Source organism: Pelodiscus sinensis, chromosome 2 (assembly GCF_052426305.1).
Source record: "Pelodiscus sinensis isolate ZL-2025 chromosome 2, ASM5242630v1, whole genome shotgun sequence".
NCBI classification, from domain to species: domain Eukaryota; kingdom Metazoa; phylum Chordata; order Testudines; family Trionychidae; genus Pelodiscus; species Pelodiscus sinensis.
The window spans coordinates 234,626,377-234,643,885 of record NC_143053.1 but is presented as its reverse complement, the minus strand read 5'-3'; the positions used below and the strand labels follow the sequence as shown (position 1 = coordinate 234,643,885).

Sequence of the window (17,509 nt, the reverse complement as noted above, 5' to 3'; positions counted from 1 at the left end):
AAAAGTGAGCTTCTGTGAAATTACAGACTGGCTTGCCTTCACTTGGCCTTCATCTTGCCTTAATTAACTCGGCTCAACACATCTTCTTTGTCCCTGGGTGGGGAGAAGATTGTGGGGGAGTTGATAGCAGAGGCAGCAAGGGAGTTAACTATGAATGTGCTTAGAGATATATATGCCTATAACTAACCTCCAAATGTCTTGTAATTATAGGAGCTTTTTTTAATATACTGTACCTCAGGCTAGTAATAGTATGGGCTCAATAGTAAATGTATAAAAGGTGCTTTATAGATATCTTGAAAGGCTGCATGCTCTGTCTCCTGCCTCTCCAAAAGGAAATCAGACTCCAATGGAGCGTGGAATGAGACCTTGCTGGCGTACAGACTTTCCTACATGCGACTGCTGTAGGCTTCCTTGCACTGAATCTCTTCCTGTGCTTTTAATTCGGTGACAGGTTGGAGGCATGCAGAGTGGGGCGCGGCTGTATCGGAGGACATAGCACTGGTGTATGCTTGCAGGATGGGCTGCACTTGCATGAGGGAAAGCGGGTACAGCGACCGTAGCAGAGCTAGCGCTGTGGTGCTGGAGACCGGTGCGAGCGGAATCCCGCGTGTATAACTCGCGTAGCCCTACAAGACACCACCCCAAGCCATACAATGCGAGCAGCGCACATCGACTCACTAGAGCGACTTCCCGAAAAAGGAGCACGCGCAGAGAGCGTGTGGAAGCTGGTGAGTAACACATGCGCACCGCAGAGAAGGGAAATCAATCCGAACGAGTAGCGCGAAGCATGCGCATGCGGGCCCCGTCTGGCCCTGCGCTAAGGGGAGTTCAATTAGTTATTTACGGTAACAAAAGTCGAATGAATTTAGACCCTCTGCTGTACCCGTAGTCTGGACTGTACCAAACCGGCCGGGGGAGAGGTGCATCGCGCCCAGCCCTGGCTGTTCGCCTAGTGCCACTGGGCAAGCGCCAGCCGTGGCCGGTTGTGCGATTTGAAGCGCACGCAGCGGGGGCGGGTGAGTATCAGGCAGGCCCGGAGCGCGCTGGGGCCGGAGTGAGGGAGGTGCCCCTCCCCCCGCGGTCTGCAGCGCAGTGGCGGCGCCGGCGGAGAGACGGGGGCCGCGGCCGGGGAATGGCAGCGGTGTGAGGAGGGCGAGCGGGGCAGGGACTGCAGCCTCAGGACGCGAAGGGAGGGGGGCCGGCTCCGCTGAATCCGGCCTGTGCTGACAGGTAGCCGCGCGTTGCAGGCGCCTCCGGCCCGGTAGCGAGCGCCGCGGGGAAGCGGAGCGGGGGCTTCCCCGGGCTCCGAGCGGGCTTGACCTCCCCGCGCAGGGCCTGCTGGGCCGGGCCCCTCGGGGAGGCGGGGGGTGTTAGCGGCCGCCGAGCGCCTGCCGGCCCTGCCTGCGCCCCACATCCTCTCGCCCTCGTGACGGGTTTTGTTCTCCCCACGCTGCGCCGCCGGGTTGAGGTCCCGGCCATGTTGGGCTCCCCGCGCCCGTCCTGAGCTCTGTGCCTCGCAGGCCCCGGTATCTCTCCCCCTCCACCGCGCCCCGGGAGCGTTACCCCCTCGCGCCAGTTTCGCTTTTGCTTTGTGAGTGACTAATATGGGTGCGAAGGGGCAGGGAGGTGAGAGACCCGCAGCTGTAGTGGGTGGGGCGGCAGGGGCTGCTCCCCCTGCTCGGTTCTGCTCCTCGGCGATTTTCAGGGCCCTGGTTGCTGGACTTGACTAATTAAATTATTTTCGATATTCTAACTTTAGTGCCCCACTCTCCCCGGTCGTCCCCTTCTCCCCTCCCCCCCCCCACTTCTTTTCCTGGCTGCCACCCAGCACTCCACCCTTGTGAAAGCAAAAAACACATAACATATGTCTGTAGAACTATTGGGGTCTTTGTATGTTCGTGAAACCTACGCTTGCTGGTTCCTCTAATTCAAATAGGGTATCTGGGGATGGGAACCAAAGGATAAGAAAACCAATGGCTATGTAAGAGGGGTAGCTGTGTTAGTTGGTTTCTGCAAAACCACCAAGGAGTCCTGCAGCACCTTATGCTAAAAAAATTGTTTTTCTTTAAGTTAAGTGTAGATCTTTGTCATTGATACAGCTTGGTCTGAAGTAAGCTGTACTAGTCTAAGTTGCTTTTTATATTAGTGCAGTGTGTCCACATTGTAGCTACTCTTAAAGAGCAGAGAAATTCTGCTTAGGTCTCATCAAAAAAGTGTTCCCACTCTTTCTAGTGTAAGTGTGTGCTTTATCCTTTTAGGTAAAGATTAGTTGTATTTGTTGGTTGCCAAAGACATGCTTTATTGTAGTTTGTTTCCTAGCTTCTTCTACTGGAGTTCATCCTCCCGTTGGAATAGATAAGCCTCAAATCTCTTCCTTTCCTGGGATTCATTATAAATTGTTGCCATTTGTGTGAATTCATGTTAACAGTAACAACCTTCTATGTGGAAAACACTTTTTCTTTAAACATCCCAGTGTACACTTGATGAATGTTTCTACTAAAATGAAAATACTAACACACAACAATGATGTATTAGTAGTAATAACATGGCTTTTTAGAGAGAGTATCCTGATTTAACTTGATATTCTCATCTGTATAATTGTCAAGTACTACTCAGAATCCTAATAAGATGAGTTCCATAAGCCAATTTTTTTTAATATAAATATATTTTTCTCTTGGTTCAGAATTTGTTGCCTTGAAATTTTATTAAAAATTCCAGTTGTTTTTGTGTGAGAAGGTAAATAGAAATGCCCAGTCCACCGTCTCTTAATGCATTTTTCTGCTTTGTGTCCTCTTCAGACTACACAGATGTAATATTTGCAGTCTTTTATATGCAAGCTTTTTTCATGCTTCTAAACACCATCTATTTCCATTATATCCATTTTAGAGAAAGTGGCCAATGCTGAATACGGTATCCTAAGTGAAGGTATGCTCTCGTCTCTGTAATGGTTTTTATATTATACATCTAAACACTGACTGTGGTTGATTTTGCACGTAGAAATATGTTGATTATTAAACGTTTTAGTTTTTATAATTTTATGCATTTGTCAGCATTTTATCAATTTCAACAGTATTGTTGGATGGTTAGGTGCTCTTGTCCCATGCACTTCTGTATTGGGAGTTAATGTGTACAGTCTTTCCTGTGCCCTGCTCTTGGCTGAGTTTGGAACTCAGAAGGGGTTGACTTTTATTTAAAGATATCTGGATCTTTGCTTCCTTGTATAGGACAGGCTTTACCATACCTACTTCTGAGATTTTTTTTTTTTTTGACCCTTTGAAGCACTGATGTTACCTTTATTTTGGGTCAACTGTCAATTGCCTTATTTCTGTTACTTTCAAGCAGTCCCTGCTGACCGCAGATTGTTTGGAAGTTGTATAGGAGCCCTATGTAACTCTGTAATCCACTGGGCTAGGAAACATTCATATGTGGGGGGAGGGGAAGCAAGATTTTGCTGAAGTACAGGACACACTTAGGCTATGTCTACACTTTCGGCTTCTTGCGCGAGTAATATGCAAATGAGGCTAAGCGTGGAATATCACCGAGCCTCATTTGCGTACCTAATGAGCAACCATTTTTTCAGAAGAGGCTCTTGTGCAAGAAGGAGCATTTACACTGCCCCTTCTTGCGCTAGAAAAACCCTCTTGCACAATGCCGTTTCACGTATTTCTTGCACAATGCCATTCCTGAAAAGTAATACGTGTAACGGCATTGCGCAAGAGGGTTTTTCTTGCGCAAGAAGGGGCAGTGTAAATGCTCCTTCTTGCACAAGAGCCTCTTCGGGCAGGGGGGAGGAAGGTGGCTCATTAGGTATGCAAATGAGGCTCGGCAATATTCCACGCTTAGCCTCATTTTCATATTACTCGCGCAAGAAGCCGCAGGTGTAGACATAGCCTTAGGGTACTTTTCAGCCAGTAGTAAATACTTCAGAAGATAACAGCGGTTACTAGCTAGTAGGTGAGTGTGCTGACACATGCAGTGAATTCCTACGTTATCGGGCTAGTACCCTTCAAGTTGAGCAGCTTTGTCATAAATCAGTGGTCCCCAATGTTTTGGGGCTGCCGGGCGCCTGGGGGCGGGGCTGCTCACGCGCTGTGCGTACGGGGGCGGGGCCGCTCACAGGCCACGTGACTGGGGGTGGGGCCAAGCATGCGCCGCACGCCCAAGGCCGGCACCGGCATGTGTTGTGATCCCGGGTAGGGGCTGCCCAGGTTCCGTGCGGCTGGGGCCAGCGCGGGCACGCGCAGTGCCCCGGGGGCGGGGCCAAGGCCAGGGCCGGCAAGGGCACGCGCAGCGCCCCCAGGGCTGGGGCCAAGGCCAGGGTCAGTGCCAGGGCCGGCAAGGGCACGTGTGGCACCCCCGGGGGCGGGGCCAGTGCCAGGGCCGGCAAGGGCACGCGCGGCGCACCCAGGGGCGGGGGTCAGGGTCGGCATGGCACGCATGGCGCACCCGGGGCCGGCCATGCGCCCGGGGCTGGCACCTGCTGCACTCCCAGGGGCGGGTCCAGCCCAGATGGCTCTGCGGGCGCACGTAAAGGGCCTGGCGGGTGCCATGGCGCCCACGGGCACCGGGTTGGGGACCATGGTCATAAATAGTTATTTACTACTTAAGAGAGAACTGTCTTGTTTTGAGAGGAAAAATACAAGGTCATTGAACAACATTTACATTATTCCTTTGAAGACTTAAATGTAAAACATGAATAATTTATCAACAGATTAAGATTTATAAAATAGGATGGGCTTTATGGGATGATGATCATCTTCCACTGTTGAAGGTAGCTGAATTGATAGGACCTCAGCCATGCCCATGATGATAGTGGACATCCAGCATAATTTTAGTTAGTCGGATAATGGATGTTCTCTGGCACTCTCTGGTCTGGCTAGAAAAGTTCAACCCATACTGCAGTGCACAATGCAAGTGACTGCACACCTAGCTTTAAGGATGGACTGCCTCCTGTCCTCTTATACAAAAGTTCATAGGTGCTAGTGAACCTTGTGTATTCAAGTGTGCCAATATGACGGACTGTAAGGAAGCTTCTCTACATAAGAATGTCCAAAATCAGGTCTGGCTTCTCATAGACTAAGCAGTGCAACTAGCAGACCTATAGAATATTGTACTCTTCTGTGTCTGTTAGGTCCTTGAAGGTACTAAGTCATGAAGTTATGAAAGTGCAGGGATTCAGCAGTATATTAGGAACGGTAATCGCTAACTCTAACACACAAATACAATAGCACTTACATTTTGTTAAACTAAATCTTAAATGTTACATGTTTGATACTTCCAGTTGCAGTCTTCTGATGGCTGTCCTTAAGTCCTTTATTTAAAAAAAAAAAATCAAATTTTATTAATTCTGATCAGCTGTTTGTCCGCTCAGCGTGCTAGTCTGGACGCTCCCCTGCCGACATCAAAGCCCTTTGTTGGCAGCCCTGGTAAACCTTATCCCACGAGGAATAACGGGGCTGCCGACAAAGGGCTTTGATGTCGGCAGGGGAGCGTCCAGACTAGCGCGCTGAGCGGACAAACAGCTGATCAGCTGTTTGTCGGCTCAGCGCGGCAGCCATGTAAATGTAAATGAAGCCGCGATCATTTAAATCGCGGCTTCATTTGCCTTTCCTATGTGTTTAATCTACATGCCTCTGCCGACAGAGGCATGTAGTCTAGACACAGCCCAAATGTGTGTGGTCCCTAAAACTTCTACAAACAGCTCTTATCTTCCCCACTGTCATTTTGATGCAGATATAAGAACAGCCCAGGAAACTACAGACCAGTTAGTTTAACTTCTGTGCCAGGGAAGATAATGTAGCAAGTAATTAAGGAAATCATCTGTAAACACTTGGAAAGTGGCAAGGTGATAGGGAACAGCCAGCATGGATTTGTAAAGAACAAATCATGTCAAACCAAACTGATAGCTTTCTTTAATAGGATAACGAGTCTTGTGGATAAGGGAGAAGTGGTGGATGTGGTATACCTAGACTTTAGTAAGGCGTTTGATACAGTCTTGCACGATATTCTTATCAATAAACTAGGTAAATACAACTTAGATGGGGCTACTATAAGGTGGGTGCATAACTGGCTGGATAACCGTACTCAGAATAGTTATTAATGGTTCACAATCCTGCTGGAAAGGCATAACAAGTGGGGTTCCGCAGGGGTCTGTTCTGGGACTGGCTCTGTTCAATATCTTCATCAATGATTTAGATATTGGTATAGAAAGTACGCTTATTAAGTTTGTGGATGATACCAAGCTGGGAGAGATTGCGACTAATCTGGAGGATAGGGTCATAATTCAAAATGACCTGGACAAATTGGAGAAATGGTCTGAGATAAATAGGATGAAGTTTAATAAAGACAATGCAAAGTGCTCCACTTACGAAGAATTAATCAGTTTCATACATACAGAATGGAAAGAGACTGTCTAGGAAGGAGTATGGCAGAAAGGGATCTAGGAGTCATAGTGGACCATAAGCTGAATATGAGACAGCAGTGTGATGCTGTTGCAAAGAAAGCAAACATGATTCTGGGATGTATTAACAGGTGTGTTGTGAGCAAGACACGAGAAGTCATTCTTCCGCTCTACTCTGTGCTGGTTAGGCCTCAGTTGGAGTATTGTGTTCAGTACTGGACACCTCATTTCACGAAAGACGTGGAGAAATTGGAGAGGGTCCAGAGAAGAGCAACGAGAATGATTAAAGGTCTAGAGAACATGACCTATGAGGGAAGGCTGAAGGAACTGGGTTTGTTTAGTTTAGAGAAGAGCAGATTGAGGGGGGACATGATAGCAGTTTTCAGGTATCTAAAAGGGTGTCATAAAGAGGAGGGAGAAAACTTGTTCATCTTGGCCTCTGGGGATAGAACAAGAAGCAATGGGCTTAAACTGCAGCCAGAGAGGTTTAGGTTGGACATGAGAAAAAAGTTCCTAACTCTCAGGGTAGTCAGACACTGGAATAAATTGCCCAGGGAGGTTGTGGAATCTCCATCTGTGGAGATATTTAAGAGTAGGTTAGATAAATGTATATCGTGGATTGTCTAGACAGTATTTGGTCCTGCCATGAGGGCAGGGGACTGGACTTAAGGACCTCTTGAGGTCCCTTCCAGTCCTAGTATTCTGTGATTCCAAATTACCAAAAAAATGAAGAACTCTGCATCTTCTTTTTGCACTGCTTGCACTTTACATGTTCCTTTTTACCAGAGGAACAAGTTTCTTCAAAATATTCCTATATAGGGTGTCATTGACACCTGGAAGCCATGACAGTTTTTCTGTGGCAAAAGTATAGGGGAATATAGGAAATTGTGTGTGCTGAATAATGTTTTCCCTTTTTCTTTCCAGGTCACTCAGTTCCTTTCTTTTCATTCTCTGTCTTTTCTTCTATATTGTGTGTCCGTGTTCAGACCATGTTTTAACTAAGTCTGCTGTGTTTGGCCAAGGGCCGCCACCACATAAGCACTGACCAAAAACAGTCCAATCTATCCTGTGTCCTTCTTTGCACATGTGAGTTCAGTCTGCTGAGAGGCAGAAATTCAAGACCCAGAACTTTCAAGAAGCAAGAGATTGTTTAGGATAGACGGATGAGAGCAGGGCTCAGCAATCTATGGCTCTTGAGCCTATATGGCTCAGTACAGAACCACATATGGGTTTTTTTTGTCATTCCCCAAATGCACAGCAACCAGAAGTGAAAGTAAGGCAGTATGCCTTGGTAAAAAACAGCTGCACTCAGGCACGAGCTGGCTGGGGTATTTGGCTTGTTGAAAGGGCCAGCTAAGGTGAACTATACATGTGCGTACTCTAGCTAGGATAGTGAGAGGGAGTGTTGGTGGCAGATGCCTTCATCTGACTGCGGCAGCCTGGCTCCAGCCCATAGCTGACTGCCATGATCTGTCCCCAGCCACTATGCTCCTGGGGCAGACTGTGCAGCCTAGCCACAGCAGCCCTGTGACTGCCGCAACAGCCCAGCCGTGGTGGCCCAGTTTAGGCTCCAGCTGCAGCAGGCTGGCCAACAATGTCCCAGTCAAGACCCAGCCCTTATCTGGCCACAGGGTTCTAACCTGGGCTCCAATCCTGGGGCAGGCTCCGTAGTCCATCCCCCATCTGGCTGCAGAAAAGTCTGGTGGTGATACCCCTCCTGCTGTGGCACATGTAGGAGGGAAGCCCGTGATTCACCTGTGGCGATCCTGGTCCAGCCCGTTGGCCAGCCACTGTTGCCAGAGTGAAGCAGCCCAGCCCAAGGCCCTCCCCATCCATAGTGCCCTGCCCTGCCTCATGCACCTCTCACACGCTCCAACGCCCTGCACCTTCAGCAGCAGCAGAAGTCCCATTAAATAAAGTCTGTGAGGACAATGTTTCATTTATGTTATTAATCATCATGACAATTATAAATAATATTGTATATTTGCAGTCGTGCAAATGGGCGTTCTTATACTGGCACCTCTTTGATCACTTGTCCTGAATTTTGAAGTGCTTTGGCTCTTTGGTTTGAAAAAGTTGCTGACCCCTGGACTAGAGCCATTAATTCATTTTTATGAGATTGTAAGTGTAGCATGTTCGTGATGAGACCTAATTAACTTTTATTTTTAAATGAGAAGTTTAGTATTGATTTTTTTTAAATAAAAATACAATTTAAATACAACCTTTTTTTTTATTTTAAAAAAATCATTGGGTTTTTATCCATCCCAGTCTTTATTGACTTTGTCTTACCATAAGGTTAGAATAAGAGATGGATTTAATTTTTACGTAGTGTGTATCAAGAACCCTATCATACCTACCTATATAGTTACAAAGAGAACATTTAAAGGTGATGCTTTTTAAATAAATCACTATTGGCTTTAAAAGAAGTGTTTCAGGACTCTACCAGTTAATTTCTAAATACTTTTGAGAGGTGCTGTTTTACTGTTGCTTAATGTTCAGGAAGTTGAGACGAACTCTTTCTTTTCTCCCCCTACAGGTTAACACTAAATCCTCACGATGTCCCTGAAACCACGCGTAGTTGATTTTGATGAAACATGGAACAAACTTCTAACAACAATTAAAGCTGTTGTAATGTTGGATTATGTTGAAAGAGCAACATGGAATGACCGCTTCTCGTATCCTTTAAACAGAATTTTGACTTCATTTTTCTACATATGAATATGCTTACCAGAAAAGAGGCCTTTGAACTTTGTAACACAGTACTGGGGGCTTGATCCAAAGTCCATCAAAACTAAAGGGGTTATTTCCACTGTGTATGAGTTTTGAATGAGATGTTGAGAGGAAGACCTAAGGTTCTCTACAGAATATTAGTTGTTTTTCACTGTTTTTGTATAGAAGTGGAAATACTCAAGTCTGCGTTGTCACATTCCTTCAGCAAGATGAATTGTAGTAGATGTAACCAGACCTGTTTTAACAGTTCTTTGGAAAGGAAGGAAGTACTTGTTTCTGTTTAATAAACTCACTTAGAATAGTTCTGGGGTAGTGCAAGATTAATATATAAGTTTAAAGCGTCTTTTGGTTGAGACTCCCCAACTTTATAAGCAAGCTGTTTTAATTGTACACTGATGTGAAACCACTTTGAGTCTAAGTATTCTTGATAGTGTGTTGAAACAACATCATTACTTAAATTGCTTTCCCCATTTAACAGTGGCCAGGCAAAAATCTCTGCCTTATTAAAACTCACATCCTGCTTTAATGTCATCTACCACCCTTACTCTTCAATAGCTAAAGATAAATCATTTTTCTTAAATGGAGTTTGAGGTGATAATTACCTTTCCCTCTTTTACATGTAGTCTTATGCTATGAAGGATCTTCTTTTAGAGAAGCATTGTTGTCACATCTAAAATAGGCTTTTAGCATAATGAAGAGGTATAACCTTGGCTACCTCTACACTACGAGTTTCTCAGCAAAAAAATATGCTAATGAGGGACATATTTTGTGCTGATCGGTTTTTGCGCTGGGGTTTTTGCACAAAAACAAGTTGTGTGGATGTTTTCTTTTTGAGCAAAACCCGTTTTCTCGCAAGATCGTTATGCCTTACAAGAAAAGGGGGTTTTGCGCAAAAAGAAAATGTCCACACTGCTTGTGTTTGTGCAAAAACCCCAGTGCAAAAACGGATCAGAACAAAATATGCAAATGAGATTGTGACTCATACAAATGAGTCCCTCATTAGCATATATTTTTTGCCAAGAAAACTCGTAGTGTAGATGTGGCCCTAGTGGCCTAGATTTTTGCCTTCAGAGGAGTAATCTTTTGACTGTCTGAAAGCTTTCTCATGCAATGCTATGCACTAAAAAGCTGCCTTGGAATGGGTGAATTCTAAGTTAACTGTCAATATTCACCTGCGGTCTGGATCCTTCTAATAAGCAGTAGTTTCCAGATCTAGAAGTCCAGATGTCACAGAACCGATTTTGGTACATTGGTGATCTTGATTTCTGGAACTTGGGTCTCAACGTTGCTTCCGCAGAGCCTGAGATCTGTTGGTCTTTTTAAAGGATTGTCTTTTTATTTAGAAGAATTATAAAAATGATCAAAACAGGATAAATGAGTTTGGGGTAACAACTTCATAGTGTTACCTGCTTCTGGTAAGGAGCAGCTTCTAGGCGCTTTTTTTTTTTTTTTTAATTTAAATCATGGCTCACTTATAGCTTTGACTTTCAGATTTCTTCAGTGTGAATCTCTGCAGAAATAGTTCTAATCATTGTTTCACTCTGCAGTGTTATCACAGTATAGATGCCACTTAAGTTTTGTTTAAAACTTGTTACTGTAACTATCTTAGGTACTAAGAGTAACATTTTAATTTAGAAAGTCAAGTTAACAATTGGGTGTGGCAAAATTTCTAAGCAGTAACTTGCAGGACACTTGTACGTTTGTCAAATTTTATTGGCCTAAGGTGGCTAAGCGTTGTCTTTATTTTGTAAACTGCTTAACGGTAAAATTTAGGAAAGATTATGTTCAGTGGTGCAGAATGGTATAGTAGTGTGCTTTTCTTTATATTCCACAATATTGATCCACATTTAATTGCAGAATTCCAGGCTTTTCGTGTCTGCAAAGTCACTTTTTCAGCCAACAAAGTAGACTGAGGGACACGATACGTAAAGGATCCTGTACACAGAATATTTCAGTTGTGTGTAAAATATTAGCAATATTTCCTGCACTCTTTCCCCCGAACCTATTGCAAAGGATTCTGCAGGAGGCTAGATATCAGTCCAGATTTGTGTTTTTTAAATAGGAGGTCATGCAAGTGAGGCTCTTTTCACATGGAAGACTCTGTTGCATGAACATGGCTGCCAATCTTCACAATAGGGTGTGTCCTTCCATTGTCGGTTGGTTCTTGGTGACAACACTACAAGAAGTCTCCAGAAATTTCTGCTTCTGTATGTACTCCATTCAGAAGTTTCTGCTTTTATGTTGTTCTAATCTGGAGGGTTTTTTTAGTTAAATATGAAGTGTATCTCTTAGCTACAATACTGCTTCTTCCCTGAAGACCAAGCAGTCAGTATTTTCTGGGGAAGAACTCTGATGCTTTTGAGAGAAGTCTGAATAATACCTGCCAAACAACTGATTTTTAACAGGGTAACCTTGAGTAATGAGTTTGTGGAACCTTGTCAGTTTTCTCTCTCAGTATTAAATTTTCTTACCCTATCTGCTTTAAGCATGTTAAGAAGCAAATAAATAGCTAATTGTGTATTTGATAGAAATTCTATTGACTAAACAATTAGTTGATAAGGAAGGAAGCCTCCAGGAGTTATCCTCTGCAGTTTAAATGTAGTGGGAGCCGGGCAACCTGCCTACCCAGCTCTTACTATATTTAAACTGCATGGCTATGTCTTCGCTGGTGGTGGCTTGCACCAGAAATATGCAATGAGGCTAAGCGTAGAATATTGCCGAGCCTCATTTGCATACCTAATGAGCCACCATTTCTGCAGAGGAGGCTCTTGCGCCAGAAGGAGCATCTACACTGCCCCTTCTTGTGCTGCAAGAAAAACCCTCTTGCGCAATGCCGCTACAATTATTATTTTCAGGAATAACGGCATTGCACAAGAGGGTTTTTCTTGCAGCACCTCCTGCAGGGTCCCCTTCTGTAGCCACAAACAGGAAGGGTAGGCAGCCAGTGAGTTTCCACCCTGAGGTGGCAGGAAGCAGGATTCTGTCAAGGGGCTTTGGGTTCCAGCCCTGAGTCTCCATCACAGACCAGTGGGTGTTGGCCTTTGGCTCACCCCCATTCCTGCATTGTCTCTGACCACCTGTTCTCTCCCTATCCATCTCCCCATCCAGCGCTTCATTTGCCCCCAGCTTGCCAGGGTTGTATAAGTCTGGTGTGAAAATTTGATATTTATATTAATACCACTTTTCACATCCTTCCAGCTATGTCTTCTATGAAAAGAAATAGTAATAAATATTAGTTTTCGTAGCAGCAGACTTAGCAAATATTTTTAAAAAGGCAATTAGACTTCTTAGCTAACAAGTTTTCTTTTAAGAAAAGAAACAAAAAAAGCTACAGAAAAGATAAAGAAATACAAATAAGACTTGTTGTTTCGATCCAGTAATGAACAGAGACAAGATGATTTTAGGCCCACAGTTTAAACACTAAAGTCCAGTCTTCGCTACACCCGGAAGGTTGGTTTTAGGTACGTAACTCCAGGCAAGGAAATAACATAGCTGGAGTCAAAATTCCTTAAGCTGAGCTTGACACCATCTCCATAGCAGTAAGTTGACTGGAGAAATGTGACAGCAAGGAGTACCAGCATGGATGGGGGCACCCAGGAGCACTCAATTTAGCAGATCTTTACTAGACAAGCTAAACTGAATGCTGGAAAATCAACCACCACAGCGTCTGTCTTTCTGCAAGTGGAGATATGGCCTATGGAACCAAACTTTTTAAAGCGCAGAGCACTGATGTGTTGGGCATCCACACTTTGAGGATCAGGTCCCTTGTTTAGATGTTTAATTGTGTACTTTGGCCACTATTTAAAAATATGCCTAAAGTCGTCCTATTCCAAGAAATGTAATTCAAGTAATTGTTCTGCATGCTCCTCTAATAGGTTTTAACTGTTTGTTCTGTCCAAAATGTGGAAAATGTAGGTATGACCTTAAATAAACAGAATCTCAAACATATATTTAAAGAACCTTTTCAACCTTGACTTCAAATCCAGGGACATATATGCTCTATGTGTGGCCTATCCAGAACCTCTTGGAGAGAGACTTTATACTGAAACTAAATTTTTTTTGGAAAATCATGTACGCCATTTGCACAAGGTAATGATGGCATGCCTAAATGTATTCAAGTTTTCTCACAGTATGATACAAATCCTGTGTGTATAGATACAGCTGACAGGTTAAAAGTACGTATTTTAGTTGCATTCACTGGTCCTTAAAGGGAGTATAAAACTGTCATAACTCAAAATCTCGCTTGTTGGCTGAAGAAGATTATAATGCATTTAGTGTGACTAGATAATTTTAACTAAAATATTATGAATATTTCTCAAACTATATTTTTATATATTTTTTTGGGCGGAAATAGTTGTAAATGGAGGGAGGGCAGAGAAGGAAGCACAAAAACACAAAGGCAAAAGAACACAATTACATTACCAAAACATTGTTCAATTGCGTATTTACATTAGTAAATGTTTAATGAGGCTATTTCCATAATCCATTTTTTTGTCATCTATTCACTGGGTGTATGAAACTATACAGGCAGTCCCCGGGTTACGTACAAGATAGGGACTGTAGGTTTGTTCTTAAGTTGAATCTGTATGTAAGTCGCAACTGGCGTCCAGATTCAGCCGCTGCTAAACTGATCGGTTTCAACAGTGGCTGAATCTGGACGCCAGTTCTGACTTACATACAGATTCAACTTAAGAACCCCAGGCATTCCCAAGTCAGCTGCTGCTGAAACTGATCAGCGGCTGATTCCAGGAAGCCCGGGGCAGGGGCTTCCTGTAGTCAGCCACTGGTCATTTTCAGCAGCTGCTGACTTGGGAACACCTGGGGCAGAGCAGCTGGGGTGCTGCTGGGTTGGTCCCGTGGCGCCCAGAGCGGCGCTACGGGACCAACCGGCAGCGCCCCAGCTGCTGTACCACAGGCGTCCGGAGCAAAGCCGCGGAGCACGGGGGCAGCGGGACAGCCCAGACGCGCCGTGGCTATCCTGCTGCCCTCGGGCTCCGTGGCTTTGCTCTGCTCTGCTCTGCTCCCTGTCCCCCAGGTCTGCAGACCGGGGGGGGGGGGGGGGGAGCAGAGCAGAGCGGCGGGGCTGTCAGCTGGCCACGCGTTCCGCCGCTTTGCTTCCTCTCCCTGGTCTGCTGGAGACCAGGGAGAGGAAGTGCCCCGTTCGTAACTGCGGATCCGACATAAGTCGGATCCGCGTAACTCGGGGACTGCCTGTATTTCTTCTAGCTTATTGTCTAAATTTGAGTTTCCTGCTCCACGAATTGTTCTTAGTTTTAGGCACTGGTTGACCTCTATGCCAAACGTTTGTGTAGGTCCAAAACACAGGGGGAAAAACCAAACAATAAAGATCTTTAACCATCCCACTCCCTGAAACTAAGCAGATGGACAAAGATTGAAAATGGAGGTAGGGAGGAGGTGGAGAGGTTAGGCAAGAAAGGTGAAAAGAAAGTAACATATTCGTTCCCATCCCCTAGGGATGGATTAAAGATTTTTAGAAAAGTCAGACCAACTCTTTAACATTTTAGAGAATGACCTCCAAAAATTTGAATAACGCTTAATTCTTGGACCATCTGGTTTTTCTTTTTAAGTAGAGTTGTGAATAGTTTATGCTAAGGCATTTAATTTGATCTTTGTTTTCCTAATATAGTGGCTCTGAATACTTAGTTACAGTGAAGACATTTAATATCTATACTGCATTGTTAGTGTACTGTACTAACAGTACTGCCCAGAGGTTATATCCCCATAATTAGTTGTTTGTTCTTGCTCTTACTTGTACTTGGAGTCAATAAGAGGGTGTTTTGGTTGGTTTTTCCCCAAATAGCTCAACTTTGCCTTTCCTTCACTTTATTCTGTCAATTAATGAGAACAGTTGTCTCTTTCCTGTCTCCTTGAGGTGGGAATTTAGAAAAAATTGAAGTGATTTTAATTGTAGTTCTCTCTCAAGTCATCTTCACCTTCATGTTTCTACTTATTTCTTGTGACGTGATGCCTCCTATTGAAATTTGTAAGGGTTGAAAAGGCCACTTTCTATAGAACTATCTAAACCTGTGGTATCTAACCAGTTCTGCTATAGAGAACTAGCCACTCAACCTGCCAAATAGCCACATGTGGCTCGTGTATTAAACACCATGGGTCTAAACTGTCAAATTTGGGACTCATGGTTTGCCACCACTTTGAGATTAGAAATTGCTAACTTCTGTCTGTTACACATTTTCCATCCTTTTACCCAGCAGTACAGCTGCAAAGTTGGTTGATTATGGGCCCTTACATTTTCTGGCATCAGCAGATCTCTAGAAGTAGTAAAATTTACTACTCGAGGAAGGTGTTTGATTCTCTTGAGAGTCATTTTAAATCTTAGAAATGTCCTAAGAAACTTATGTAATGAAGTCATTTGCTTGAAGACACTAGACAAAGAATAGGGAAGTATAGAGCTAATTACTGGTAAGTAAAGAAAATGTTACCTTTTGGTATTTCTTTACCATTAATACAAATAGGTACTATATTTATAACTATCTTGTGCGTGCACACGCGCACACACACGGTATGCATAGGGCTTCTGATTTAACTGATAGGACATGAGGGTTGTTCATATCTCATCATGTTTTTAAAATAAGCACTGAAAATAACACGTGTTTTTAATTTAATTAGAAACTTGATCTTTCTCCCTGCTTTTTTGCTGGATTATTTCCTTAAATTTGGTCATGAGGTATTTATTATCAGATGATCTGGAAAGGGCTGAATAAAAGCAGTTGAGGTTTTTCTATATTAAGAAATTCTTTTATTATTTTAATAGGGAGAGAGAAGGGAATATATTGAAACTCAAGTAGTTGGAACATTACTTTTTAATAGACTGAAAGTTTACAATGAGTGATGTTTAGAATTGAGCATCCCTCTCCTGTCAAATTTGAAACTATAATGCTAGGCATTCTAGGTGTGGTGTGTTGAGGTAATTACATCATGAAAATTATCTCTGCATTATTTTAGATAATAATGGACCTGCAGTCAAATCCGGTAGTTTGGAGCCCCTTTGAGGTTGGTGGGGCTCCACATGGGCCAGCAGATCATAGCATAATGTTTGGGTCCTTCCTTTCTGGCAGCTTGTCCTCAAGCTGTTGTCTTTACAGTGATTTGTATAAGGTAACTTATTCTTTATATGAATTAAAGTCTACTCAAAGAATTGGGTCCTTGTTCAACAAAAGACAAACACATGCTTAATCGTCTCTGAGGTCAGCAGCATTGTCTGTTTTCCTGAATTGAGGACTGCTCAGAGTCCTAGTAAAATAAACGAAAGGGCTTGTATAAACTAGGAAGTTACAGGCTTCAGCTACGCTGACATAGGTGAAGTGGTGTGGACGCGGTTGTACTGGTATAAATTTTTGCTACACAGGTATAACTGTTTTGCTTCTGGAATGTGACTAGATAAAGTAGTGTAGCACACTTTTATATTCGTATAATTGTCCACATTAGCATTTACAGTATAAACTAGTTCAGTAAACCCATAAATCTGTAACTGAAAAACTTTCTAAATCACATTAAAACTTCTACAAAGTAGATAGACCTACTATAATGTTAGTTTTGAAAGGTGTATGGTCACAACTGTCACTCATTTTTATAAACTACAAAACCTTGAAGACCTGAGAATTACATCTAATTGCTAGAAGTTACATTACACGGTATGGCACTGGTTTAGCAGAGGTTTATAAAATTAACAATTAAAATCTTAGGATAGTCCTTGGGGTTTCATTTTGATCCTTAGTGTTTCTAACAAAGCAGTGAGATTAAACATTAAAAAAAGTGCCAATGTACTGAATATTCAGACTCACCTCATTGTAAATGTTTGTTTACATTAATGCTTCTCATATTAAAACAGATCAATTAAAGCTATACCAGTGGTGGGCTACCTCCAGGCCACTTGTGGTCCATCAGAGTAATCTGATTGTCGGTTGTGAGACACTTTGCTGATGTTGACTGGCTGCAGGAAGTGGCAGCCAGCATGTCCCTGCACTCCCTTCACCTGTGGGCACTGATCTTACAACTCCCATTGGCAGGGAGTGTTGAACTGTCACCATTTGGAGCTGTGACAGGGGTAGAGGGCAGGTGCCTGTGCCAGGTCAACATGAGCAAACTGTCTTGTGGCCCGCGTTCAGATGACCCTGATGTAGGGGGCAACCTGTATTCAGCCCTGCTCCTATACTCATCAAATGCTTTCCAATCAACCACTTCTACCAAAACAAATAGGAAAACTATCATTGCATTTTAGAGAGCAATTGTATCCCCAACAGAATCTTCCTATATTACAACTGGTTTATCAGAAGCTGGGTAACTTCTTAGATTGGTTCCTGTATCAAATCACAGGAGGCAAACACTTCTCTCCAGAAG

At 43.7% G+C, this 17,509-nt stretch overlaps 1 protein-coding gene across 5 annotated transcripts in view; it reads left to right on the top strand.

Moving 5' to 3' along the window:
- The first annotated feature begins 801 nt into the window (after positions 1-801).
- Positions 802-17,509, top strand: part of CUL2 (cullin 2) — an 89,622-nt gene continuing 72,914 nt past the window's right edge. Inside the window, exons 1-4 of one of the 5 annotated variants that reach the window (XM_006133006.5) lie at positions 803-1,016; positions 2,887-2,925; positions 8,937-9,075; positions 13,117-13,219. In XM_006133006.5, the coding sequence (XP_006133068.1) occupies positions 8,957-9,075; positions 13,117-13,219 (222 nt within the window). In that variant the 5' untranslated portion in view covers positions 803-1,016; positions 2,887-2,925; positions 8,937-8,956. Of the gene's footprint in view, positions 1,017-1,072; positions 1,231-2,886; positions 2,926-8,936; positions 9,076-13,116; positions 13,220-17,509 lie in introns of those variants that run through there. The other 4 variants (XM_075922692.2, XM_075922690.2, XM_014578525.4 and 1 more) reach the window with 4 other exon arrangements.